This window comes from Fundulus heteroclitus, chromosome 9 (assembly GCF_011125445.2).
Source record: "Fundulus heteroclitus isolate FHET01 chromosome 9, MU-UCD_Fhet_4.1, whole genome shotgun sequence".
Taxonomy (NCBI): domain Eukaryota; kingdom Metazoa; phylum Chordata; class Actinopteri; order Cyprinodontiformes; family Fundulidae; genus Fundulus; species Fundulus heteroclitus.
The window spans coordinates 34,709,593-34,736,995 of record NC_046369.1 but is presented as its reverse complement, the minus strand read 5'-3'; the positions used below and the strand labels follow the sequence as shown (position 1 = coordinate 34,736,995).

At 42.9% G+C, this 27,403-nt stretch overlaps 1 protein-coding gene across 2 annotated transcripts in view; it reads left to right on the top strand.

Moving 5' to 3' along the window:
• The window catches only part of ryk (receptor like tyrosine kinase), a 56,896-nt gene extending 29,838 nt beyond the window's left edge, over positions 1 to 27,058 (top strand). For both annotated transcript variants that reach the window (XM_012861228.3, XM_012861223.3), the window contains 8 exons: positions 4,209 to 4,334; positions 8,862 to 8,948; positions 10,462 to 10,531; positions 13,551 to 13,683; positions 17,845 to 17,954; positions 18,083 to 18,242; positions 20,597 to 20,733; positions 25,882 to 27,058. In XM_012861228.3, coding sequence (XP_012716682.2) covers positions 4,209 to 4,334; positions 8,862 to 8,948; positions 10,462 to 10,531; positions 13,551 to 13,683; positions 17,845 to 17,954; positions 18,083 to 18,242; positions 20,597 to 20,733; positions 25,882 to 25,993 — 935 coding nt within the window. In that variant the 3' untranslated portion in view covers positions 25,994 to 27,058. The remainder of the gene's footprint in view (positions 1 to 4,208; positions 4,335 to 8,861; positions 8,949 to 10,461; positions 10,532 to 13,550; positions 13,684 to 17,844; positions 17,955 to 18,082; positions 18,243 to 20,596; positions 20,734 to 25,881) is intronic.
• The last annotated feature ends 345 nt before the right edge of the window (positions 27,059 to 27,403 follow it).

The window sequence follows — 27,403 nt, the reverse complement described above, 5'->3', positions numbered from 1 at the left end:
AATTAAGGCCTTAATTGGCATTAAAAGTCATTAAATGTGATTATCGGTGGCATTCAAATTGCCTTATTTTTTTCTAAAAAAAATACGTTCATAAAAACAGTTTCGTCAGATAAATCAGATATAACACGCTGAACTGCTTCTGGTTGATCGTAAAGACGGATGTTTTTACAATGTTCGGGAAAGAAGCTCGAGGCGGAAAAAGAGCTAGAGAATGGGGAAAATGCAAATTTCAACAAAAGTGGGTGGAAAACGAGGAATTCAACGGAAAAGATGACGAAGGATTTTGCCGTGTTTTTAAAAAAAAAATTAAGCTTTGCACAATGGGTGTCAATGCTTCACGATCTCACATGAAGTCGTACAGTGTAGTCAACCAATAAACAGTTTAATATTTAACCTAAAATATTTAGTTTAAAATAATTCCTTGATTTACTTAGTGAGGTGTGAAAAATGTTTTTCTCTTTTCTTTCGAGCTTCTGGGAGGTGATGCAAAAGTTTCTTGTGATCATAATCATCATCATTGTCATCATTGTTTAAAGAGCACTTTAACAGGAGGTAAAACAAAATAACATCTAATGAAATGGCTTGGGTAACGACTCAACAGTTTAAAACAATAGTAATAATAATACAATTTGATATCAAACATAATAGAACCAGCCATCACAGCAGAAATACGAGTACCAAGAAAAATTGAGAAAGATAAAATCTCAGTAAGATTGAAGGCCAGTGAGTAAAAATAGGTTTTAGAACTGGACAACGGAGGGGCCTGTCAAATGTACAAAGGTAAGTTGAGGCTGTTTACACTACACTTTTTTAACCGAGCCGAGACCAGTCCGAGCTCGGTAACCGAGATAACTCTTGTGTGTAAACTGTCAGCAGACTGAACTGGACTGCGCTAAACATAACCGGACCGCGCTAACTGCAGACCAGTTCCTGAGCAGGTCTCGGCCTGTTTTTTTTTAATCCCGGTTATCTCATAACAAAGAGCGCATGAACAGACCGCGTCATCCCCTTACAGTCAGCTGACTGTCCGCGGGTTTTCCGGCGTGTCTGGCTGCACGTCCCGAGTCACACTCCATTCAGACAAATTTCAGACATTCATAATAATACTAGCTTTCTTACCGTGCCACACGATTTCCAGAGATGATTCTGCTTAGCAGTGTGATGAACCTCAGTGTCTGTTGTTGTTTCCTGCGTCTGTAAATCCTTATTAGACGTTCGTTTGTCTCATCCACTTCCCAAAAGCCGACTCTCTGAAATAAATTCACCAAAGGTTGCCTTCTTCCCCTGACTCTCCGCAAACACCGAAATATCACAATATCAAGCATAACATCCTGAATGTTACGAGTGCCGCCGTTTTGTTTTGCTGCTTCCGCCTTTAATCCCAGAGAGCGGTAGTACCATAGATCGCCACTAGGAGGCGAGGAGCAACCAAGGAACCGGGATAGTGTGGTGTGTAAACGGTCGTCTTGGCTCGGTTAACTGATCCAAGCTCAGACTGGTCTCGGCTCGGCTCGGTTAAAAAAGTGTAGTGTAAACGGGCCTTATTATAACTGCGCAAAGGTCTAAACAAGAGTAGCAACTGCCTCAAATGGTCGAAAATAAATGGAAGCAACAATAACAACGAAATAATGGTAAAAGTGACACTCTCACCTTTTTCAGACGGCTGTGGCTAAGAATCTGAATTTTTATGACCTACAATCTTTGCTTTTCCATTTTTCCAGCAGTCTTCAGAACTCCTGCCTGGCACAGAATATTTAGTTTTATAGAGGATATTAGTTTTTTGTTGATAAAATGTGTTATACTTCAGAATTAAATGCTATTTTGAAATATTAACGTTGGTTACTTACATTTCTCCAGTTCAACAAATCAGAAATCTCTCCTGCTTCTTTAAAGAACCACACTCAGCAGCTTCTACCTATTTCAGTGCAGATAATATTTAGTTTCTTAACTGGGACTAGTTTCGTAGTCTAGTATTAATTGTGGTAACGGCTGTATCCCAGTAAAAATCAAAACTGAAATCTCGTGCTCCAGGCACATATGCACATGCACGCACGCACACACAGAAAATAGAAAACAGCCAATCAGGAAGAGGGAAGGCGGGATTTAAGACAGCATAACCAATGAAAGTGGAGTTAAAGGGGGGTCTCTACTTTGTCAATCAAAGGCTAGGCGCATTACCGTTGGCTGCGTGGAGCACCAGACCCCGCCCCCGCTGGCACACAGCAACTTTGAAATGACACTCCGAGCGCTTCAAACGGAGGCGCTCCTGGCGAACCTGTGCATGTACGCACGTCTGGCTGAGCCAACCAGACACTTTTTTTGTAACGAGTAGCTAAACCAAACATTGAAAATGTATCGGAGTAAAAGTATGCGATTAAGTACGGAAATATGGTAAAGTAAAAGTAATCAAAAAATGTTATACTTGAGAAAAGTATAAAGTACTCCAAAATATATGTAAGTAAAGTAGTGAAGTATTTTTACTTTGTTACTATACAACACTGCTTGGTAGTAATGATGGCTTGATTCATACAACTCAAGCCGACTGCAGACTGCTATTATCAGCTTGTCTTCAATGTTGAATGAAAAAAGCTTAGTCTCCGCTGCAGTCCTTCTCCCCACGTCACAGCCACATCCAGTTCCTGATTGGTTGTCACAGCGTGACAAGACACAAAAGGTCACCCTTTTGAACTCAGCTGTCGCTTCACATCCCTCACAGGTTTCGTGTCGCTTTGGCTTCACTTTAATCGCCAAAATCGCGCCTTTTGCATCGTTACAAATGCTTAATGTCCCTTCTGTGTTGCACCTGGACATAGGGATATCTTGTAAATCTGTCACTCGGCCTGACACGTTTGCGTTTGATGTCAACACAACTCTAGAGGTTTGTTAGAGAACATCAACCAGCAGATAGGGCTAGGATTAAGCTGTGGAGAAGTTTAGATTAGCACTTACTGGCGGGAGGAGAAACTCTCCTACTCCCGTTACAAAATAGCCCAAGTGCCTCATGTCCTGTTCGACACGCAGCAATGCAGTAGATTAAAGATTGAAAGGTGGAGGATAAGAAGACACTAACAAAAAAGTAGAGGGAGACAGATGGAAAATAATTGAGAGATCTGTGGATAAAAAAGAAAGAAATGGAGATTTATAAACGCATAAAAAACAACTAGACCGATTTTTGAGGGGAAATACTACGTAAGTAGAAAAATAACAGTTGACATCACCCTGCACACAGGATCTGCATGCTGAAACATGGTGGGGGCAGCACTATGCTGTGGCAATGCTTCTCTTCTGCAGAAACGGAACAGCTGCTCAGAGTTGATGCAAAGATGAGTTTTCCAAAATACTTTAGATTAATACACTTTAGAGAGGAGTCTGAGGGGCTTTCGGCAGAACCACAACCCTAAATATATAGTCAAAATATCTGCCTGGATATCCAGAGCTTGTAGAGACCTAAAAGCAGCTGGTATTACAGTGAAAGGTGTGTTACAAATATTGGAAAGCCGTGTATCCTTCAAAATTCACAGCAGATTTTTGCTCTGGCTTGTGTTTGTCTGCCATGAAGTCCCAAAAAATGACATTGAAGTTTGTAAGGCAAGGCAAATTTATTTGTATAGCACAATTCAGTGCAGAGACAATGCAAAGTGCTTTACATGATTAAAATATATGAAAATAAAACAGAATAAAAGCAAGTAAAAAATGACAAAAAATGACATTGAAGTTTGTGGCCGTATTGTGACCAACATGTGAAATAGTTTTGCAAATCACTGTGGGTGACGAGGTTCAGGTTCTGGTAGCTGCAGCATGCAGACACAGGACCAGAGAGTGAATCATCACTCATCATGGGCATTAAAAAAGGCTACGTCTGCCATTTTCAGTTACGTGGAGACAATGTGAGGAACTCTGTAGGCCTGCAGATAATGACAGTGTGGACACGGAATGTTATGTAATAACGTTGCTGTAACACAGGACTTTGGCTTATATGTGATGTACGTAAGACACTGCACAGCTTAGAGTCTGTTTCTTGTAATCGCTGGAGTTTATTTGAATCGTAGCAACTACTTGACTGCCCAGGAGGAAATCTTAACTGCGAGGCAGACGGTCAGCTCTGTAGAAGGGCTTACACAGTGGAAAACCCGAGCTTAATTAACAGAGCCCGACGACACTGTTGAGATTTTATTTGCAATGTCAGAATATTTTCCTTTCTCTCATAGGTTACCCATCTCTCCGAATAGAGAAGAACGACCTGAGGAGTGTGACGTTAATGGAGGCCAAGGCCAAAGTCAAAGACATCGCGATCTCCAGGGACAGAGTCACCCTGCGAGACGTCTTACAGGAAGGTATCTGCCTGACACGTTCCTCTTGGAGAAAGATCTGCACAAACATCTGACTTTTCTTAATAAATACAGCGCAGTGAAAAGGGAGTCCACAGAGTCTTTAGGGATCATGAAGAAGTTGTTTGGGAAGAATGAGAGGTGTGTGTCCTTTGGTTTTGGCCCTGGAGCTCTCCACAGAGGCCCTTTTTATCCCGTCTCTTTACAACTGAAGCCTTATGGGCCTTTCAGACAGGCTGCGACGACCGCACTGCTGCGCTGTGAAACCCATTCTTTTCAATGGCTTGCGCCGCGCCAGGGCGGTTTATCGCTGCGTCGAGCAAAGCGCAAGCACTGCGCAGCGCACCGCTTCGCGCGGCGCGCTCAAAGTTCAACTATGTTGAACTTTGAGCGCGGCGAGCGCGGCGCGCCGTGACGAATGCACGCGTTGCCATAGAAACCGCAAATGCGCTGCGCTGAACCCCGCGGCCAGCGCAGCGCAAACCGCTTCCTGTCTGAAAGGCCCTTAAGGAAGCTTCTCATGGGGCCAGATTGGTTGGGATATCCCCCTTAAAAAATATAATGACCATTTGAAGACTAATTCAGGTTAACATTGATGTTCAAATTTGTTTCACCATTAGAAACAACTTTTGTGGAAATACTTGATTTCAGGCCTTTACGTCACACCCAGGACGTAAAGGCCTGAAACTAACAATGCTGGAAACTAACACAGATTTTCTTACATTAAGCTGCTCTATAAACCCAGTTTCAGTGTTAAAATATTTAAATAAATGAATAATTTAATGGATTTTCTGTATAAATTAATATTTATACCGCCCCTCAGTAACTAGGACCCGCACCCGCCTATTATGCACTACGTGTCCTCCTAATAACCTCTTGAGGAATTGACGTTAGCATGATAGTTGTTCCCTGCAGAGGTTGAGCGTGCCTCATCAGGTTGGTGTTTGGGAACTTACCAAGAACGGTATGTTACACACTGAAGGGGGCACTTTGACGTTCAACTCTTAGCTGACTATCAACGCAATCCCAGCTGTATCTGGTTTCAATTTCATTTAGTCTACCTCACTGCCATCACTCTGTTTAGAGCATGGTCATGGTAAACGTATGCTGAACACGACTCCACTTCCCTATTTGGAGATTTACCCACACTGGACAGTAGATGTAATGCGTGTTCTTGTGGTTCACCAAGAATGTTAAAATCACAATCCATTAGAGCACCATGGGTGTTTTTTCCATCTAAGTTGTTTAGTCATCATTTCTGTGGAGTAGGAAGTACGTAGCGTTCAGATCAGTTTGAGCGTTCCCTCTAAATTAGAATTCAATTGAATTTATTATTGGAGTTTATTAACTAAATGAACAAATAAGTACATTTTTAAATCTATGATGAATATTCAGTAGTTTTATTCCAGCCACTTGTTTCCCAACAAATGTCTTTCCATATTTCTGGAGACTAATCTTGACGTTAAACAGAATGTTAGCTCCCGTTTTCTTAGCGTGATCTTGTGGTTCTTACTGTGTGTAAAGCTTATGCTCTCATAATGGTGCCGGGGTACTTTAGCTCTGAGCTAGGTCTGTGTCTCCTCTCCCACATCTGAAAGGCTCATAAAATGACACATTTCCAAGTCTGAGTGTTGTATTTTGGTTTTGGACACTAATAATAGTGATAGTTTTGAGTCTAGACAAAGGTGACATTGATTGATTTTATAATTTTGCATGTCCGGCGGATAAGCTTGAAAAAACTAAAATGTTTTTTGTTTCCTCTTTTCTCCTTGTATTATCTAGAAGATAAACATCTGAAGTGTAGAAAAATTAAGGACTTTCCACTGATTTATATAAATAGTAATAATCCTCTGACTTTGGTTTGCTATATCCAAAGTAGTTCTTTTTTATTTTACCAACATGATAGATGCAATTTTGAAAACACCACTTTTGCGACTTCGTAGGCCTCATTGTCCTATTACTTCTGAGTTAAAAAAAAAAAATCCATGATGGGGAAATCTTTTACTTGGCTCCAAAAGTGAGGACATTTTGTTTTGATTATTTCTTTGTTGAGGCAAGGCTTCATTTCAATAAGTTTATTTCTTTGCGGTGCTGCAACATCTGTAAGGAAAAAGCATTTGTTAGTTGAGCGGCGCTGTTTATAATGTGGGGTAGGACCACGCACTGCCAAAAGGGAACTTAAAGTAAACAAGATTTTCTTGAAATGAGAGTATTTGCCCTTAATTTAGGGGTCAAAGATTCTCATTCCATTGGCAGATAATCTTATTTACCTGCTATAATTAAGATAATTAGATATACTGCACATGAATTAAGATGGAGTTGTTGGTCGTATTTAAAGTGCACAAATCTTATCCTGTTGGCAGATCGTTTAAACTTTCCTGTTCAAATCAAGGAAAAATACATTAATTTCAATAAAAGTTTCCTTTTTGCAGTGTGATAATCCTGCCAGATCCTCTCTGCCTATGGTGAACCGTTTTTAATGGTGTCGGGGTGATGGTGTGGGCCAGCATTTACCTGACTCCGCCAGATAGATTTGCTCCGCATATCCATCTGGAAACCTTCCGTTGAAGTAACTTTGGGAAGGGGCGAAAATACTGGTTAGCTGATTGGCCTTTGTTGGTGATAGACGGGCCAAATGAACCAATCAGATTCGTCGTCGCTCTGTTACGAGCGACGACGAAAACAACCACAAGCCAAGCTACTCTTGCTGCTGCAGGTAAAGGCTCGTTAGCTCAGCAAAGAAATACTCTGTAATTCCGATAAAACTTGCTCGATAGCCACGCTAACGCTAGTTTCATCGGCTGAAGCCGCCATGTTCTTTAGACTGAACTGTCACGCTTCCCGTTGCGTCACACCTCAACCCGCTTCAAAGCCAACGCTGATTGGACGTTCGTTTGGTGAACGGCTCCAAATTTTCTTTAACGGAGAGTAGCCAGACTGATCTGCGAGTGAAACCTTGAAAGCTCGCAAGATCAGGATGGTCTCACGAGGCTAGGCCAGCATCTCCTTCACTGGGAAAACGAGGCTAGTCGTGGGTGGAGGCTATCCCAATGCAGAGATATAAAGAAGGTTCTGCTACCAGTGGCGATCCCATATCTCCACTTTTAGGGATTGACCTCTCTGCTCACCCCCTCACAGCGTTGCTTATCAGAGGCTACCTCCAAAAACGGGGGAGTACAGCGGGTAGATGGCCGGCCTGCGCTTCCAATCTCAGTCCCACTAAACGTTTGTGGGAGGACATTTTGCTCCCCCCAGCTTGACCCACACAACTACATTGACTAAGTTGTGACAAACGGCCTTTTACTAACTGGATACTATCCCACATCAGTGTGTGACCAAGCTGGTAACCAGCAGGAGAAGAAGGTGCTGTTGTGCTTGTGTACGGTATCCCCACGCTGTACAGAGGCCCCTGTTTGTCAAACGAGTAAACGTTTGACTTGCCTCCATGTTTCATTTCCTCACACTTCAACCATCCGATCCAGTAGACGACACCTAGTCCAGCTGAGGAAAATGCAGGCTTTCCAATGCTGTAACATTTATTGTGCATGTAAATTCAACACAAATATCCCTATTTCCACCCCCCCACCCCAATCATATATTTATATATACCAACCACAGGCCTCAGTGTTTACATCCGTTGAGCGATCCTGGAGGCAGTTAGTTGCACTTGATTATATTTAGGGGGCGTCAGAAGAAAGAGGGCTGATTATAAGTGCACACACTACAGATTTTTTATTCATTTAAAAAAGAGAGAGAGTGAGAGAGCTATAGGTGAACCACTTATCAATTTCCTTTTACTTCCCAGTAATGATCTCCTTTGTGTTGATTAAATAAAATCATCATCATCTGAGAATTAGTGGCCATAATGGGACATAATGTGAAAAAAAAAAGGTGGAACGTCATGGCTAATTTGACAATGCGCTGCAAAATGGCAGAATATCAATTCCTAACGTTCGACACAAGAGACGCAAAATGCTTGGCATACGGGAATGTGTCGGTCTGAGGTGAAGAGAGTGTGGAGTTTATAGTCTGCAGGTCCAGACACGCTTGATGAGGAGGATGCAGAGGGGAGGGAGACAGTTAAACTCTAACCCTGTTCTTAAGCTTCTCCTTTCCTGTTGAGACTAAGGCTTAGTGTGCCCTGGAGCTCTGATTTGTTTTCTAAGTTTATGTTGATGGTTTATCTGCTAAAATGCCGTTTTACCTCCAATATACCCTTAGGCAGCAGTGTAACAACAACGCGCTGACTTGTTTCTTCCCATCACACCGTACACTTCTCAGTCGTCCTGAGCGATGAAGGGTCCGCTGAGCTGGTCTTGTTTTAGCCGTCTTCAGCAAAAACTCAAGCCAAAGTTGGCCAGTTGCTCTATAGAGACGGTGTTTTAGGCAGAGACACGTCCTCCTCTGTCCACAGACCAGCCTGCCGTGGCAGTCAGTGAGTGAGGTGACCTTTTGGCTGATGAATGAGATGCCTCTGGCCTTCTCGCTCCTGCCCTTTTCCTCCCATTGAAGCCCGTGCTTTGTCTCTGTCAGGCACTTTTGGCCGCATCTTCCACGGCGTGCTGCTGGATGAAAAGGACCCCGCCAAGGAGAAGCAAGTGTTTGTAAAGACGGTGAAAGGTATGTGATGACTTCTGCAGTTTGGTGAAGACAAAATTACAAACTAAGTCAAGTATGTGGCCTTGTGTGATTTCTTCCCTGTTGTATTGCAGCTGATCTATTTTTTTTCTGTGCTTTATACAAAGATGCAATGTCCATTTCAACATTTCATCTCTATATTTGCACGTGAACCAGGATTAAATACAACCCGTCACACAACATATTGAACCCATACTGGGGGAAGCAGAGCAGCGCGGCTGTTTGCTCCTATAAATGATCTCATCCACCGTTGGGTAGATAGGAAAGTTATGGCTTTATTACGACGGATACATTTTCTGTCATAAAACCTGAGCAGCCTTAAAACACAAGAAGATCTTTATGGTTCCTGGACACTCATAACTCCAAATATAAGCTCTGGTCTTTTCCAATGCCCCGTGTGGTGGACACCTCACACCCTCCGGTGTCTGTGTGTGCGTACGTTAATGTGAAGATCGGATCATCAGACTGCTTCTTTCACCGTGAGAATTTATTGAAGACTCTGGGTTCGGCTCGAACGAGGTCCCCCTCTACGTTCAGCCCACTGCACATGCTGAGGCCCACAGACATCCATAAGAGAGAGGCAACCCTCATTCAGTGCATGCTCGGTTCATAGCGGATGATGCGTGGCAGGATTACGTCACCTCTGCTGGGTTAATGTTGAAGGTCAGACCGTATGTTATTTCAGATAATTAGCTGATGTCACAGATTATCAGTAATTATTACCAGATAGTTTGCTGACATATGGGCTCAGAGCCTGGTCAGGCGACGCACCGATCTGTCTGGGTCAGAATTGTGTCGCACTCATTGCCGCTGGCATCTGAGCAAATATGCGAAGACGAGTTTAAAAAAAAAATCTGATTTCTATGGTGTTTTCAAATAAAGTTTTACTTCTGCAGTCACCATTTTCCCATGTGAAGAAGTCGGTGTTAATGCTTGCTACATTGAATATCCTGTTTTGTTTACGAGCGAATCGTCGCGACAGGCGGCCTCTGCAGATGACCATTTTGGGTTCCAGTCCATTAGATAAGCACACAGATAAGACGGTAAAAGGACTCAAACTATTTTGGTGCTGCAGGTTTGCATGACAGTGAAAGGGCGGCCGTGTGCGCTGCGGCCAGTTTCTTTCAGCGGCATGTGTCAGCTTTCTCTGCCAGCTTCCTTTTGACCTCTCTTTTCTCTGGTGTTTACTCAGGGTGGGGTGGATACCACTCTGTGAACAATATCCTCAATGCCAGTTATGGCTTTGTTAGAAGTCTCTTGCTTCCTTCTCATATGCCCCCTGGGAAGGGAACAATTGGTGGTTTCCATCAGTACCAGATAATGGCAAAGCTGCATTCACTGATTAAAAACTGGCACAGGTTAGCTTCCCTCTGAACTTTCCCACTCCACGCAATTGTTGGGAGAGAGGTTCTGCAACGAAAGCGATCGAGTGATTAAAAATCAGGGCATTTTCACTGCCTTCTTGCTTTACATTATTTTTGTGCTTCTTTGTCAGATCATGCTTCAGAGGTGCAGGTGACCATGATGCTGACTGAAAGCTGTAAACTTAGAGGACTGCATCATAGGTAAGTCACGGTCTCAGGAGTTTTTAATGTGTTTTCTAAAGTAAAAATAAAAAAAATCAACAAGGCGTGTGAGAAAACCAAACACCATAATTCCAACCTGTACGTGCATAGACATGAGGGGAATTCAGTATCACCTTTTACCTGGTAAAAACTGTTTATATGATACTGCAACGTTTAGCCTGGTGGGGGGGCGAGTAAAACATGGCAGCCCGCCAGGCTTATAGTACGCTGGGGGAAAACCCTGCAGTCATTTCAGGTTTAATATTTTACAGCTAGACGGATTATTGAGAAGTGGAAACGTTTCCTCCAAGGAGCGGACATCTCAGTAAATTTAGCGTCTTTGGCTCTGCAGGCCTCAGGGACCGTGTTAAATCTTAATGGCTGAACAATTAGACACTGAACCAGGGAGGTCTGTTCGATGGGTTTGCCATAAGTCTTGAATATTAATTCCAAAAAACAATGATGCAGCTTCCGACCTCTGTTTCTAAAGTCAGCTCTCAATGAACCACAAACTTCCTGAAAACAAAGATTTTTTTTTTTTTTTTACATAATGCACCTTACATGATGACTGAAAACAGCCTATCATCAAGCTTGGTGGAGGAAGAGCGATGCTTCTGGTTCGTTTTACCGTCATCAGAGACATGTGCCCATCTCTCATGACGGTAAAGGCTGGTTCACACGGCAGGATTGTAAAATAGTGGGCCGATTTTCAAAGTCTGAGAGACACAACACGTAACGATGAAAAATGGTAGATGGAACAGGTTTGGTCTTACAGTGTCTGGTGTCCGGTCAGACGGAGAACGCAACACACCACACACAGATTTCACTCAGAATCCTTCGGATGTCCGACGGAAAATCTTGTGAAACCTCTCTAAAACGTGAGTTCAGAGTGAATGAACATGCACGATCAATGGCGATAGTTTATAAACTAATTTTAACAGAGAAATAACATAAAAAGAAAAAGTTGCTTTAAGGAGTGGAGACGCTGCAAACGGGGGGGCTCTACGTTTGGTACACTGATGTGGAGGCGACCTGTGTGTTTTTGTTGTTTCATCCAGTCAAGTCCAAACCTCAGCCTGATTAAAACGCTGTGGCTGGACCTAAGAGATCCGTGATCGATGATTGTCCCGAATTCTTATAGAATTAAAGCAAAGATATAAAGAAAAGTCCACCTAAATCCCTCTGAAACTAGGTTTTCTGCTATCGGTTGGATCATGGGTTTTACCCCATTTTTCTTTTTTACTTCATTAACTATCATACGTCGTGTTTCCATCAACGTTTTTTAATGAGCATTTTGAAATAATTTTGATAAATTGTTTTCACGCTCCACTTTCACCATTTGAAGTGGTTTTTGACTTTTTCTAAAAACCGTAAATGCGCTAAAGAGGAGATGGAAACACATTTGCCGAATCAGTTCAGGCGTAGCGAACGTTTACCTCACATGGCTGATCAGCGGTTCCTGTTGCTGCCGTCTCCCTGAATGTTCCCGTAACGCTCGGAAACAGGGCTGGAAGCAGCAAACGGGTACGGGTGGACCTACGAAGAGACTCGAGTATTTCTTAGTCTCAACCGTGGAAAAAAATAAATTCAGCACATACATTAAAGCCTCGCTCCATCACTGATCGGTGGTTCGTGCTCGTTAGCAACTTCTACTTCCTGTTTATTACCGTCAGCGGTAACGTATGATGACATTACGCTGTGCGTCGCATGCTTGATTCGCTACAAACCACTAATGGGAACAGGTCTGATGTGTTTTTTTTTATTTAGTTAAGGTTTTTTGTGATGTTTTTAAAAGTTTGCTCAAAATTCACATGAATTTTGAGCAAATTGTTGAGCAAACCCCCCCCCCCCCCCCCCCCCCCCCCCCCCCACACCCCCCACCCCCGCCAGACCCCACACCTCACAGTTGGATTTTTTTAATTTATTTTGTATTAGAGAAATTTCAATAGAGGACAGACAAATCAAACAAGTTTAATCTTAGCTGATTCAAAAAAAAACAAAAAAAAAAACAGAAGTTGAGGGGGAAAAAGCTGAAAGAAATAATTTATTTTTACCTTTAAAAATAATGAATATGTGTGTCAGAGATTAGCTTTTGCTGCAATAAAATGCAAATTTACACCAATAAGTACGACTGAGATTATTTATGTCTGCACTAAGTGCCCCACAGGGTTGAATAATTGTACAAAATATATGGGCAATGGTTTTAAAAAATAAAAACTGGGTGGAAAACTGTATTCAAATCGAACTTTAATCTAGTTGGGCTCAAAATTATACATACAGGCTGATGCATTAAACTTGTTTCTTATAAAGATTGTCGAGTGCCAAGGCCCACTTCTCACTAGTTAGTGCCAGTATCCCATAAGAATCTTCATGGTAAATATAGAAACTTTCTTGCAGGGAACCAGAAAATAAAAACAGGCATTAATAAACAAGGTTAAACAAAGAGAAATGCTTTATGTAGCTCAGTTACTATAAAAGCACCTTTTAACGGTGGGGCTGCAGCTTCTTTATCCACTAAAGCTCAGTTTCACTTTACTTCCTGTGGTCATCTGTTATGATTGTGTTTGTTTTGAAGCTGTCGGAGGAACACCACGGTTTTTACACTCCGTGCCCTCTTGTTGGTGTGAGAAGGGCGTGGAGCGCTGGCCCTTTCCTCACACTTTGCCAGAAAATGTGCTGATAGAAAAAACCGTAACAGGAAAAAAAGAAAAAAGGCGCATAAAGCGTGGCGTTGCGTGTGCAGCTTGTTATCCTTCAGCTGGCAGTTTTCCCGTTTTCCTCTTAATTAACCTCAGGAGGCTGCGCTTCACAGCAACTCGCCCGTGTGCGATCTCTCAGTAAGATGCGTTCATGTTCGTTCCGTGCTTCCTCTTTGTATCTGTGGTCAGCACTTTTGGAAGCTCCACCGACACTTTCCCCCCCTCGATGGTCTGCGATGTCCTCAGCGTGCAGCTCCTACACGCACGGTAACTGCTGAGTTATTCAATGTCCCCGTTGTCCTGTCTCTGGCTTTCTTTAGGAACCTGCTGCCCATATGCCACGTGTGTACAGAGGAGGGAGAGAAGCCCATGGTACTGCTGCCCTTCATGGTCTGGGGCAATCTAAAGCTGTTCCTGCGCCAGTGCAAGCTAGCCGAGGCTAACAACCCTCAGGTGAGGCTTTGACCCGGTGTTCGTTTACAGTAGCTGCTCAGAAATAATGAGCAGAATGCGCTCAGGTAAGTACAAGTCATGTATGACAGCGCACTCAGGCATTTAATAACCTTATTAAAATAAAGCTCCTCAATTAGAAGCCATTTCAGGGTCCATCTAAGTGTCAAGCCTGAAAAGTGTTTTTGTGTTTCAGCAGCAATCCTCCCAAATGTAGCAGCTACAGTAACTGCTGTTCAAACTGGTGTCACAAAGGCTGTTTATATAGCCATAAAGCCCATCCTCAGGGCAAAGGTTTTTACTGTTTGTAAAGACAGTCAGGCTTTTGTGTAGAGAAACCTGGAACACTTTGATCTAGCTGGCGCAGGTTCAGCTCCGCTCCAACCACTCAATCAGCTCCATGATGCAGATTTAGCAAACAGTTTGCAGTCACAAGACGAAGCTTGCCGTCTGTTTGCATTAATCAAAAGCCCTTTGTGGAGTTTCACACAACACATCAGCACCCCTCATGTTGTTATGCGCTCTTGGCACACGTAGGAGACAGATACAGACGTTTAGCAGTTTGGCAGCTGATGTCAACATCAACTATCAAGCTGTAAATCTACATTAGCTGGGGGGGTTGACAGCGTGTTTTGAGCGCTGACCCCTTTTTCGCCCTATGCCATTTACAGTTAAATTTGGTACATGTACTGTATAAGACGCATAACTTTTATTCCCACTTTCTTAGAGAAAATCACTCTAAACTTTTCCTGTTTGAGAAAAGTTAGAATTACTGAAATTATTTCTGTTTGTTCAATGACAGAATAAATGGCTAATTTCTTAGAGATTTAGTTTTTCATTTTAATTAAACACAAACACAGGTTGCTGTGGCTCGAGCTAATGTGGGAAAGCCCAGATGATGACGTCATGGCTTTTTGCTAGCTTCTAATTTCATTTGAGTTAATCTCCAACACTCCGCTTTCTTGTTTGGCAACATGGAAGACGGCACCCTGCAAAACAGGAGCACACTTATGGTTCTTCAGTGAAGGAGTCGAGTTCTGTTTTCCCTGAGATCGACACGTTTCGCTCTGACGTGTGTATAAACCCCAGAGCAAAAGCAAAGACTGGTGGACTTGAATAGATGGCTCCATAAGCAAAGCACATTAAAGATGGAGGCACTATTGCAATAAATCAGCCAGGCAGTCCAAGTCTTCCCTTTAACTCTCTGCCACCAAGCTACTGACGAATAAAGGGCCACTAGCGCCACAAAATGTGGAAAGTGAAAATAGATGTTACTGATAATGTAATAATTTCATTACTTTGTTATATTAGGAAATAGAAATACCTGTCATCCTAAGTGAGCATTATGAGTAAAGTTTTAATACCGGATATGTGAGGAGAAAATATTTATTATAGGTGTACATACAGTATATACCTGCTGTCAGCTGTCTTCTCAGGGTGGCTTGGTTGTTTTTTTTTTTCAGCCTCACGTTTTACCGTGGCTTTAGTCGCTGATATTTCACTCCCATCGTCGAGCACCGTTTTTGTTTGTTTTGCTTTGTTAGAATGAGGTATGCTTTATTTTGGTTACATCATGCTCTACTCTGTCTTCTGATAGGACATCAGCCAAGAAAAATCCCCTGTGTGTGTGTGTGTGTGTGTGTGTGTGTGTGTGTGTGTGTGTGTGTGTGTGTGTGTGTGTGTGTGTGTGTGTGTGTGTGTGTGTGTGCGTGCCTGAGCCAAGGAGTAATTTAAGTGTACAGGGTCAGAAATCTAACAGCGCCCCGGGGTATGCGGTGCCATCATCACTCCGACTTACTTGGAAGGCCTTGTTGTCTTCTCTGCTGTGGAGGAGGACACGCATCCACAAACCTCACAGACTCTATGCTGCAAAACAATTTATGCAACTTCTCAGAAATAGGACTAAAAACATATTGAACAATCCAGTTGAGTTCTGGTTGGTCTATGTCAGCGGTGTGCAAACCTTTTGCATGTTAAATAAATTTAACATGCAGTATTATAATAAAAAAAAGTAGAAAAGAATAAATCATTGTAGGACTGATGAAGGCTGAGGTTTTACCTGGTTTTTACCAAAGTTTTCTCATTTGTTCATCTGAAAAATGTTTGAAAATACTTTACTAAATGCTTTATTTAGCCAAGGTTAATGAATTTTAAAGTTAAGAATTTTCAGGATGTTTGAGGCCCTTCTTACTATTATGAAATAAACAAAAAAACCTCTAAAAAAATGCCTAAGAAGGTATAGATATAAAATGTGTATTTTGGTATTAGCTTTATTTGCAGGAGGGCTAAATAGGAAGGGCTATACTTTAGACACCTCTGTAGTAATTATTTAAGAGGTTGAAATATCTGTGTTCAAACACAGTCCAGAGTGCTTATAAAACATTGAAACCGCCCGGTTTAGCTTCAGCATCATTCGCCTCCTGCGGTGTGTAGCAGTGTGTTCCTCCAGTGCTTACTTTGCTCACTTCTGGGGCGACAAATGTTTTCTGCCTACCTCAGATTTATGTGGCTAGAAACGACAGCATATCTTCTGGTGAACTGTAGTCGAGTCAGGTGGCTCACAGCTGGAGGACATCAAACTTAACAATGAAAGCTGTTGCTTGCGGATCAGTTTTCAGTATTTGTTGTGCAAACTTGAGGAAGAACAACATTTCAACACTTAACTATTTCATCAGTCAAAACAACAAAAGAAACAAAGCCATCCTGCAGAAATTGCTGTTGGGACGGATCTGTTACTGTTGAAAAAATGGATCAGAGAGACGAGAGCCTCCTGAACATCACGGCTGAAAGTTTAAATTATTTCACTTAATTGGTGATTAGTAATTACTTATTGTAAGGAGGTGAATATATTAAAACAAAAATACATCTATTCTCAGAGTCACACTACGGGAATTAAATCAGTAATGAACCTATTAGGAATAACACTAATATACCCTAATGAAGAATTAGATGAAGAAACGAGACAGTATCAGTTGTACATAAAGGGTCTTTATCAAAAGTTGATCAATATCTAACTCTGAATTATAAATGCAAGGTATCTGCATAATTCAGAGTTGTAAATACATTGAGGAGGATTGTACTCCATGTGGGCCTTTTTTGGTCCTCTAGCTTTTGTCCGCCTCTGGGTCTCTGTGATAACATCCTGATGAAGCAATATGTTGGTCCAAAATTAGACTGAGTCTCGCCTCACTAAAAAAAACACATTTGGAGCTGAGCAGGTGCAGCTCCCATACTGTCATCTCTGTTGCAGCTGATGGAGAATATCTCTGTCAGGGAGGTCACTGTGAGAGTGGCTGGTGTTTTCTCTCTGAATGTCTCGGTGGGTTCCTGACTTGACCTTTAGAACCAAATTAGAAACGACAGAGAAAGCAGGCTTGGTCGTCTCTGCTGCAGGTACATGAAGACTAAACAAGCCTAGTTTGCTCAAAGTATAAAGGTTAAGGTAGATTGATTTTGCTACTGGCAGCTGCAAGTGCATCAAGTTCTTCCAGTCAGGCTCTCTTCCTGCTGGTTCTGCTTTCAAAGATTTCCATTCCACCAGGGGAACGTAGAAAAGCATGCCATGTTGCCTTTGTTAGCCATTAAGATAAATGGGTTGTGCTAGGGTTTTTTTACACCTTAGGGTTAGTTTTGAAACAAATCTGCATGTGATACTTCCCTGACTGGCGCCACGTGTCCGTTTAGTTGACTCAGAGTGTAATGGTAGAATCAAAAGTGGAAAGTGCAAGAATGCGTTCATTTCAGGAGCTTAGCGAGTTCTAGACTAGCAGACGTTGTCCTCAGTCTTGGTCAGAGTGTAAATTGTCTGCCAAAAGTAGGATTCTACAGGTTCACAGTAGGACAGACTGTATTTTAGAGAATCTAAAGCATTCAGAGCCAACAACCTGCAGGAAGAAACGGAAGCCTGAAAAACACATGCAGGACTTTCATAATTTTGTCCTGAAATATGCATCCATTTTCTTTTTCAGGTTTTTCAGCTCAGAAAGCTTTATGTTGAGTCTGTTGTTGACTGTGGTACTCATCCCTGAGCCCTTTGAAAGGAAATCCAGTTTGGCACAGATGATATATTTAACCACATTAAAGTCCCATCAGCTATGCTGTCCTCTCCCCCATGTTTCCCTCTCAGCTGCTCATTTGGACTCCGTTTCTTCCATTTCCTTTCAGGCAATCTCTCAGCAGGACCTGGTTTACATGGCCATCCAGATTGCGTGTGGAATGAGCTACCTGGCTCGCAGGGAGGTCATCCACAAAGACCTCGCTGCTCGGAACTGTGTGTAAGTGCCTCTGGCGTGGCCCCAATTGTCCGCACCAATTCCCATTATGTTCCCAAAGCTTCTGTCAGGAATGCGACGGCTAAGTCGACTAAGCCCACCTCCTCTCTGCCTTGTCCACCCCCTGACAGCATTGACGATAACATGCAGGTGAAGATTACAGACAACGCCCTCGCTCGAGATCTATTTCCGATGGATTACCACTGTCTGGGGGACAATGAGAACCGTCCTGTCCGCTGGATGGCCCTGGAAAGCTTGCTCAACAACGACTTTTCCAGCGCCAGTGACGTGGTGAGAAACCCAGCAGCATGTGTAGCGTTTCCTCTCTCTCAGCTTAATTTATTTTCAAGAAGCATGGTGGGGAGAAGGCCATCCAGGAGGTGGTATCAATTGTGTTGTGGGCATTCTTTGGTAGTTGCTCATGGCTTTAAAGGGAAGGGAGGCGCAGAACGGGCCACCGTGTGTTACTGGTTCTCCCCTCTTTCCTGTCTAAAGATAGCAAGGTGAGGGCGGCAGAGATTTCACAAAGCTTAACAGATCCACAGAGACCTTTACTTCGGCCAGACGTATACCTCCGTCCCTCAACATTCCTCTTATGGTCATGCAGCTCCAAGGCATTTACAGTTTACAGTTTACCAAGCCACTAAGCTTCTGGGGAAGTCCCTACAAGTCCATGTGCATCCCCATAACACACATAAATACTCTACACGCATACGCCATGGCTGTTCACACACCAGATTCAAAGATGGATGCGATTAGAGAGTTACTGCCAAACTGTTAGGAACTAGCTGCAAATGTTTGCAGTGGCCCTAAGCACTGATGAGGGAGAAGGCTTCATTACTGTACATCATCACCATGCTCTCCACTCTTAGTAACGCCTGGACTGCAAAGAACCTCTTTGTCCATCGCAATTCATAAAATAGCTCAACTTGCCTTTTATTGGGTATATTCTTTACATTTAATTGTTTAGATCTCTGGTTTTCAAAAGATTTGATCTGCTGGTACAATTTATATCCCCAGGGACATCTTAAAATAATAATATTGGATAAAAGTGCAATATATTTTGCTAGTCATCTCAGAAAATGAAATTTGTATATTATAAGAATCATTATACATAGAGGGATATTTTCTAAGCCTTTGTACAGTATGAAAACCCAAAAAAATTTGTCTCAGATAATTAGAAAACTTTGAAAGAATTCATTATTCTCATGGTGTCACACCCTAATCAGCTAATTGACTCAAAACATCTACTACACAAAGCCAAATCCTGGACATGGGCTACAAGTGTTGTATTCTTTGTGTCAAGCAATTTCTTACGTGAATCTCAATCTTACGTGAGCTAAGGAGAAAAAGAACTGGACTGCTGCTGAGTGGTCCAAAGTTCTGTTCTCTGATGAAAGTAAATTTAGCATTTCCTTTGGAATCAAGGTCCCAGAGTCTGGAGGAAGAGAGGAGAGGCACAGAATCCATGTTGCTTGAGGTCCAGACAGAGTAAAGTTTCCACAGCCAATGATGCTTTGGGATGCCATGTCATCTGCTGGTGTTGGTCCACTGGGTTTCTGAGGTCAAAGGTCAACACAGCAGTCTACCAGGAAGTTTTACAGCACTTCATGCTCCCTGCTGCTGACCAACTTTATGGAGATGCAGATTTCATTTTCCAACAGGACTTGGTGCCTGCACACATTGCCAAAGCTACCAGTACCTGGTTTAAGGACCATGGTATCCCTGTTCTTGATTGGCCAGCAAACTGGTGTGATCTGAACTCCTTAGAAAATCTCTGGGGTGAAGAGGAAGAAGAGACACCAGAGCCAAGAAGGCAGATGACCTGAAGCTATCAAAGCAATCTGGGCTTCCATTACACCTACGCAGTATAGTGGGAGGCCCAGCCAAGTACTGGGTGCATAGAAAGGGACAAACCTTTCAGAAACCTGACATTGATGCCAAAAACATCCTGTTTATTATTTTCTAATGTGATACTCAAAGTTTTGAAGACATTCAAAATATGTTTCATCAGACCACAAGTTAGATAAAGAAATGTGATTTTTATCACTAAACTGCACACAGTAACAGCATTTTCTTATATTTTTGAATTTATTGACATTTATGTATGGCCCGAAGAAACCAACAATGGAGAAAACAGCTAAACTAACAATCCTGACAAGTCTGGCAGTTTTTGCACTTTTTCAGACATTACTAATTACAATTTATCATTTCCCAGATAAACCCAGATTCTTATCATAAGAAATGTTTCACAATAACGATAAAAGGATGCGTTAAAGGCCCAGCATCACACAGTGGGAGACTCCTCTCCTCCTGCTTCTCTGCTCAGCATGAAGAGCAACAGCTGCAGCAGCCTGAACACACTGTGGCCCTTCTCATAGCACCCGCCCTGCAGTTTATACTTTGAGTTCTTGACAAAAACTCGCTGTGCTGATTTATATTCCAAGTCCATTTTTGACATAATTTCCTTGCATTGTTCGCGACGACCATGGTGTATTTAAAAACAAGTGGGCTGCACTGGTTTTCCACCCTCATTGAACAAATAGTGCCGATGTTTATCCTGCAAAATGAAAACATATGGAAGACAACAGCTTGTGTGGAGCGTGGAAAAATGGCTGCTAATCTGTTCTGTGGTGTGTTCGCAGTGGGCCTTTGGAGTGACGCTGTGGGAGCTCATGACCTTGGGGCAGACCCCCTACGTCGACATCGACCCCTTCGAGATGTCTGCCTACCTGAAGGACGGCTACAGAATAGCACAGCCTATCAACTGTCCGGACGAACTGTGAGTTGATCAGCTGACCGATCTGTGGATTGACTGTGAGGCTTCAGGGAGCCGTCAGCAGCAAACTGAATAATTGACAGTTCTGCCTACAGCTCAGCCTCAGCGCCTCTCATGGGAAGATCATTTCAAACTTTTAATGCAAAAATAATGAGAAAAATATGCACCTTTCTAAATAATGTCAAATCACATTTTCATTTAACTCAAACATTCAGTCCTATCATGTTGTCCCCTGACATCAGTTATAGTGAACCTGATTAGAGCAAAGTTAAAGAAGAGCTGTTCCAGCGGGATCTTCTGTTGCTTCCTCTGGCTAGAGTTGACCCCATTGCACAAAGGTATCAGTCAGGAGAAGTGCTCAGAAGAATGCACAGTGCAGTCATCGATATACGTGGGGGAACACTGGACGGCGGGGACACAACCCGGGACCGAGAGGCCAACAGCTACACTGAAGGAGCTGCAGGAATTCCTGCCAAACACGGGTTGTTTCCTGCCTGGGAAAAACAATCCGCTGTCTGTACAGGTCTAGACAAAGGCGTAGGGCTGCGATGCAGAAACATTTTATTTCAGGCCTGGCTGAAATGTAGTTATGGTGTGATGAAACCAGGCTTCAAATTTAGGCAACAATTCCACTAAAACAGCCGTAAACATCACCAAACGAGCATCACAGCCACAGTGGAAGATGGTGGCTGCAGCATCGTAATGTGAACGGTCACTCTGAGCCCAATCCTTCAGGTTGTCTGTTAGAAAGCTGAAGATGCTCCTCTGTGAGCGCAGGCACACATCCGCATCAACAGAATGACTTCATGGCAGAAAGATTGACGTTTTGGAAAAGCCGAGCCGGACTTCAGAGCTAAATTAGAGTTGCTGGAGGAGTGCTGTGGACATTAGATCTCCTCAGAGTCCGATTGACTTGAACAACTTTGGCAAGCAGGAGTGTCAACTCAATTTAAATTATGCTAACAGACCCCTACCAAAGAGAACAAAATGTTGAAGTTTTTGTTAAACAGACTTGGTTTCACACCTGTGCAGCCCAGTTGATTAACCTTTTTTTCTTCCAACAGATATTTCTTAGTTGAACTGTGCAGGATCTATGTCACATGAAAGATGAAAAAGCATTGAAACAATACTTTTATTTTTTTACTTTGCAAAAACCTTGCATTTTCCAAGGGACGAGTGCTCATTGTAAAGACACTGAGTTCTGAGAGAAAGGACAACCGGAGTTGCCACCATATCAGACCGTTCTGACCTGGATCAGCCAAGGAAGCAACCTACACAGAATAGTTGTAACAGGCGGATGGCCTCATGTACGACGCCTGTGTACTCACAAAAAAAAACCTGTGGCGCAACGTTTAATCACAACCCGGCATGTATAAGAAAACTAACGTGAAAGTGTGCAGAAACCAACGCAAACCTTTGACCTGCTGTGAAAATGCGCAGCAGCAACGCTAAACTTTTTCAATCGACAAAAACAAAGCATAAAGTATTAAAACTCACCCAAATCCACTGACGTATAACTTCATTCAGTTTTATTTAACTCAAGGAACATCAAACCCAATGCTTTTCATGAGTTTCTACTGTTGCAGTTTAAATCCGCACAAAGAAATAAAATCACATTTAGGCCCATAAAATAACATAACATTTAAACGACTCCTGTGTTTGTCACATGTAAATGGAAATGAGCTTCTGTCACTGAGGAGCATTAATCATCTAAGGGGCCCTCTCATTCTCATCAGAGATTAAAATGACAGATCAGCTGATCAATTCCTAACAAAACAGGTGTTTTGATTCCTAAGGTGGAGACAATCACACATGTCCACCATTGCTGACTCAGTCATTTTTTATATAACATCATGTCTGGTTTTGAAGAGTTAAAGTACGGTACAATGATCAGCATTACGTTATAATGGAGCTCGGTGCAGCAGCCAGACAGCGCTGTTTGAAAATGAAAGGTTTGTCTGATTGTAGTCGTTTTGCTCAGTTTCCGTAACGAGTCGCTGATGTCACTCAATAAAAAGCTGTTGGTTTGCCGTAATTCACTACAAATGTCCCTGGAGGTGACTGTATACCTGACAGCAACGCTGCCGTGGTTATTTGGACAAACGGAAGCTTTTTGGGTATTTATACTGATTTGCATATGTATTTAGAGGAGGGGCCAAGAGACGTGTATCTGTGCATATTTAGCAAAACAAAAATCCAGATTTATCAAAGCAACATGTGCGGTCGCATGTCTACGCACGGTTTGTAACTGAATTTTTATGTCATTATTTCCCCCTACCGCTAACTTGGTATGAGAGCTGTGCAGCCTTTGTACATGAGGCCCCGGCTCTGGTGAATTATGGCTTTTTCTTTTACATCACATCGTTAGCTGGGTCAGTGCGGGCCCTTCAGCTGGCAGCAGGAAGCGGTCCAGGATTGAGACAAGCTGATAAAGTTGTTCTCTCCTGGCCTGTCAACTTGACAGTTTGAAAACATGTTCCCTCCCGCGTTGAGCTGGCACGTCTCTCATGAAAATGTTTTACACGCACACAAACAAATGTGGAAACAAAGGATGTATAAAGGGCCTCCAGCATGACACAGCAAAATAAAATTAAGTCTGATTTTTGTCCCAAGATGAAAAATACCTGTTTGAGTCAAAATGAAATATTAGCTTTTAAAATGACCATGAAATCAAATTATCTATTATTTAGGAGTTTTTCTAGAGTTTTTCTGATTTTGACCATGTGAAAACAACCACACACACGTTTTTTTTTTTTTTTTACGTTCTATTCTTGTTTGTTTATTTATCTACACTATGCAGTACTCTGGCAACCTAAACTATATTGAGCCTCCTAACCCTCCACCTCTCAGGCCAATTGAGCATACGTGCAGGACGGAGCGCTCTGATTCATGGAGGTCCCCATCTAAAACATGAAGGCCTGGCAGCGTGGCGCTAGCTTCCTCCGTCAGCCTGCGGAGGTCTGCTGGATGCCATATCTCACCAGGCCAACAAGCAGGACCCACACATTCTTCAGCAGATGATCATAACACTGGCTCATCACTGATGGCCTGCCTTGCTGTCATGATGCCAGTAACCTCAATCAGCTAAACATTTCTCGGGCACCAAGTTGTTCCAGGAATTGTGCTGCAGTTGTTTACAGTCCCGTGCTTTTGTGAAGTTTGCCAGCCAGTCCCAGAAACGAGGTCTTCAGGTCGCAGGATCTCTATAAACACATAAAGATCAGTCGGCAGACACCTGCAGGGAAGCACGTGTGTGTTTCGCTGCAGCCAGACGTGTTCTTACAAGCTTTCGAACAAGGACGTGCGCTGCCGATCAAACGGTGTTTATGTTACAGCGGGGCTGAGTTAAACTGAAACGTTCAGCCGCTGCCAGCGCCCGGTGACGCAAACCTTATCAACATCCTGCATTTGTCAAGGATGGAGAGCAGCCTTAGCCCACTGGCATCAATTTCCCACTGCTGCATTGTTATTTACAGGCCGTTTCCTCAATATTGAGACTGCGACGAGGTCACCAGCTCGACACTGATGGATGTGAACAAGGATTTTCTCAGCTAAAAATCCGCTGCCTGGTCGCTGATCACCAGAAAAGACCAATTTGTGTTGAATGATTGGCCAAAACAACGGAAAGTTCAATCTGTGTGCCTTGCAAAGTGATCACACCCCTGGAACCTTTTCACATTTGGTCACGTTGCAACCGCAGGCATCACTGGATTAGATTGGGATTTCACTTCAACAGACAGCTGTATCACTATTATGTGAAGGTTGCCAGAGGCTTGTTAGAGAGAATCAGTGAACAGCATGGCTAACAGCAGACGTACAGGGAATGAAGTTTTAAAGCTCGGTCGGATTGAAAAAATATTTGATATATTATTTTGTGCTCTTCATAAGTCTGACCTTTAGGGAAGCGTGGCAAAACGAAAGTCATTGTTTCTGACTTGTGGCAAAGTGGCAACATGTAGAAGAAGCTGCTCTTGTCTAGTGATACCAAAATAGAAAATTCCCGGCTCACATGCAAATGTTAATGTGGGAGATAAGTGGCACTGCACTTCACCTTGAATCCACCATCCTGCAAAAAACCTGCACATCCAGTCAGAGCTGCGATGGGCTGCTTTAGATCATAGCTTATTCATATGTATGGATGGTCCAGTCAAAGTCCAGACTTAAATCTAAATGACAATCTTGTTAAAGACTTAAACATTGAGCTTTTAAATTATCTAGAAAAGAAAAAGGGTAAAATGTCAGTTTCTAAATGTGCAAAGGAGGTAGAGACATACCCCCCAAAGGTTGATTTATGCTTGACGCATGTATCCTCTGCACGGAAACGAGATTCACTGGATCAAGCCCACCCAACTTTTGCAGCATTATCCCAGCCGTAGCCAATATTCTCCTAGACTCTAGGGGGCAGTGTAGGGTACCTTCAGCAAGTGTACAACACACATGTAGCAGTAGAAAACAGTCGTTTCCAACATTTTCAATGCCTCCATGTGTCCTCCATGAGTGACTGTTCCCCATCTGTTGATTGTGGTGATCTCTATGGGCCGAATCCTAAAGGCAAATCACCACCAGGAGACGCTGTTGCTCGTCCGCCACATTTTTTCGTACGGAATTGCTGAAATGACGTAATTTGGCCGTGCAGCGCCAGGTAGACCTTGCAGACGCGTCTAGGATACACCAAGCTTAAGACCTGGAGCTGTAATTACATGAAAAGGCTTTACTAAGTGCTACAAATAACTGCCACGCTGTCATTTGACTAAGCGTGAAAAGGGTACACCCGCATGGTTAGCTCCGATAGCCACTGTAGGTTTCTTTTGGCAAAATGTGAAGGTATTAATGCGGACCTTAAACAAATGTAGTGATAACTTTGGGTAAATGTTCAGAATAAGGTTCACTATGTTGTGGGATAACATCCACTCACGCATGGTTTAATCCAGCAGAGGTTTGTCTAGTGACATCACTGCCACTTGTTTTTTTCTTTCTCGTCAAGATTATCGCTGTCAGAGTATTGAGATATGCACCCATATTAAGCCATTTGTGAACAGTTTGTTTTCAGCGGACCCTGGGGTGCTGCACGCATGCGGTTTGCCTTGTTCTCAGCGTTCTTGTGTCCATATAGTCTTCTGACCTGTGTGTTTCTCTGCTCTTGTTCGGCAGGTTTGCTGTGATGGCTTGTTGCTGGGCGCTGGACCCAGAGGAGAGGCCCAAGTTTCAGCAGCTCGTTCAGTGCCTCACAGAGTTTCACGCTGCGCTGGGTGCCTACGTGTAAAAAGGGGGCACATCCACGCAGACAACAGCTGAGGAAAAAGAAAAACACTAAGCGATGTTGGACTCTATTTACACATGTATAAAAATGTGCCTTATCAGATGCAGGAGCAGACTCACCCGATGACTTTACTTTGTACAGTTCTTTTTGTGTTTAATTGCCTTTTTACAGCATAGAGGAGTAAAAAGATTATTTTCTCTTGTTTTGTTTGCTTTAAAAGCATCCCCCCCCCCCCCCCAAGAGGACTGGAACAATGGAACCGTGTCCTGCTCCGTATGACTCGTCAACATTTACGGCTGAACTCTTCCAGATCGGTTTAAGCTTCTAAAACTGAGCGTTTCTACACTTTTATTATGTAGGAGAACAGTGTAGATTGTAGATTGGGTTTGGGTACCAAAGCAGACTCGTTGGTACAGCTTGTGTCGTCCCGGATGTGTTGCTTTGCCCTGTTATGGTGAGCTGCAGCTCGGTACGAGAGGTAACCTGGAAACCCCACTCAGACTTGTAATTGTTGGGATATTCCTGCGAGCTCTTCAAATGGTACAGCGCTTCCTCTGGATGAGTCTCCTTTCCTGCGATTTATTGGTGCCAACACTTGGTGGAAACGAGCCGGCTGGTTTTTATGGCTGCTCCGTGGACAGGACCGCTGCTCCGATTGCAGCGAAGCCACACACACACACACACACACACACACACAGTCCTGCTTTCAGATTCAGCTTCTTCCATTTGCATTTTACAGACTAATTATTGGAACGCCCCTTTGCTTTTTTTTTTTAATTAGTGCATTTGATCTATGCCCTCCAATTATTGCTTTTTTTATATAAGCTTGATTGTTCTGTGTCAGAACACAGCCCTAAACAGAATTTTCTGAGTGATTTGTAGAAACTGTTAAGCTATCAATCACTGTGAAAACACACGACTGCCAACCAGCGTGCTCTCCTTGTATTCTTCACGTTTAACATCTTAGTGATGTGTTGTTGTTTTTTTACGGTCACTGCATGTTGAGATGAGCTTGTAAACTGCTTCCCAAGTTCATATCCACAAATAAAATGGGAATTTTTAAAAAAATGTGTTCCTCTGTTTTGTCATAATGTAACATTTTGTCGCAGTAGAAATGGCCTCACACTGCAAACTTCTGCTCACCTCCCAGGTTGTCTATGGTTTGGATCTTAGAACTGAGATGGCAGTGGGAGAAGGGTAGAACCCAGTGATGAGAAGTCCTCAGGCCAAAGCCGCTGAAATTAGTATTAACAATTTGGTGTATAAAGATTTATAGCTACTGTCGGCTAAAGTGGAGCTCCCAGGTACCTCTTGGAGGACCAAGGCCCACAGAGTGATGGATCCTTCACCAACAGTGGACAAGCAGTGCTCTCCCACATATTGGGTGTATGATAAACAGACTTTGAGTGTTTG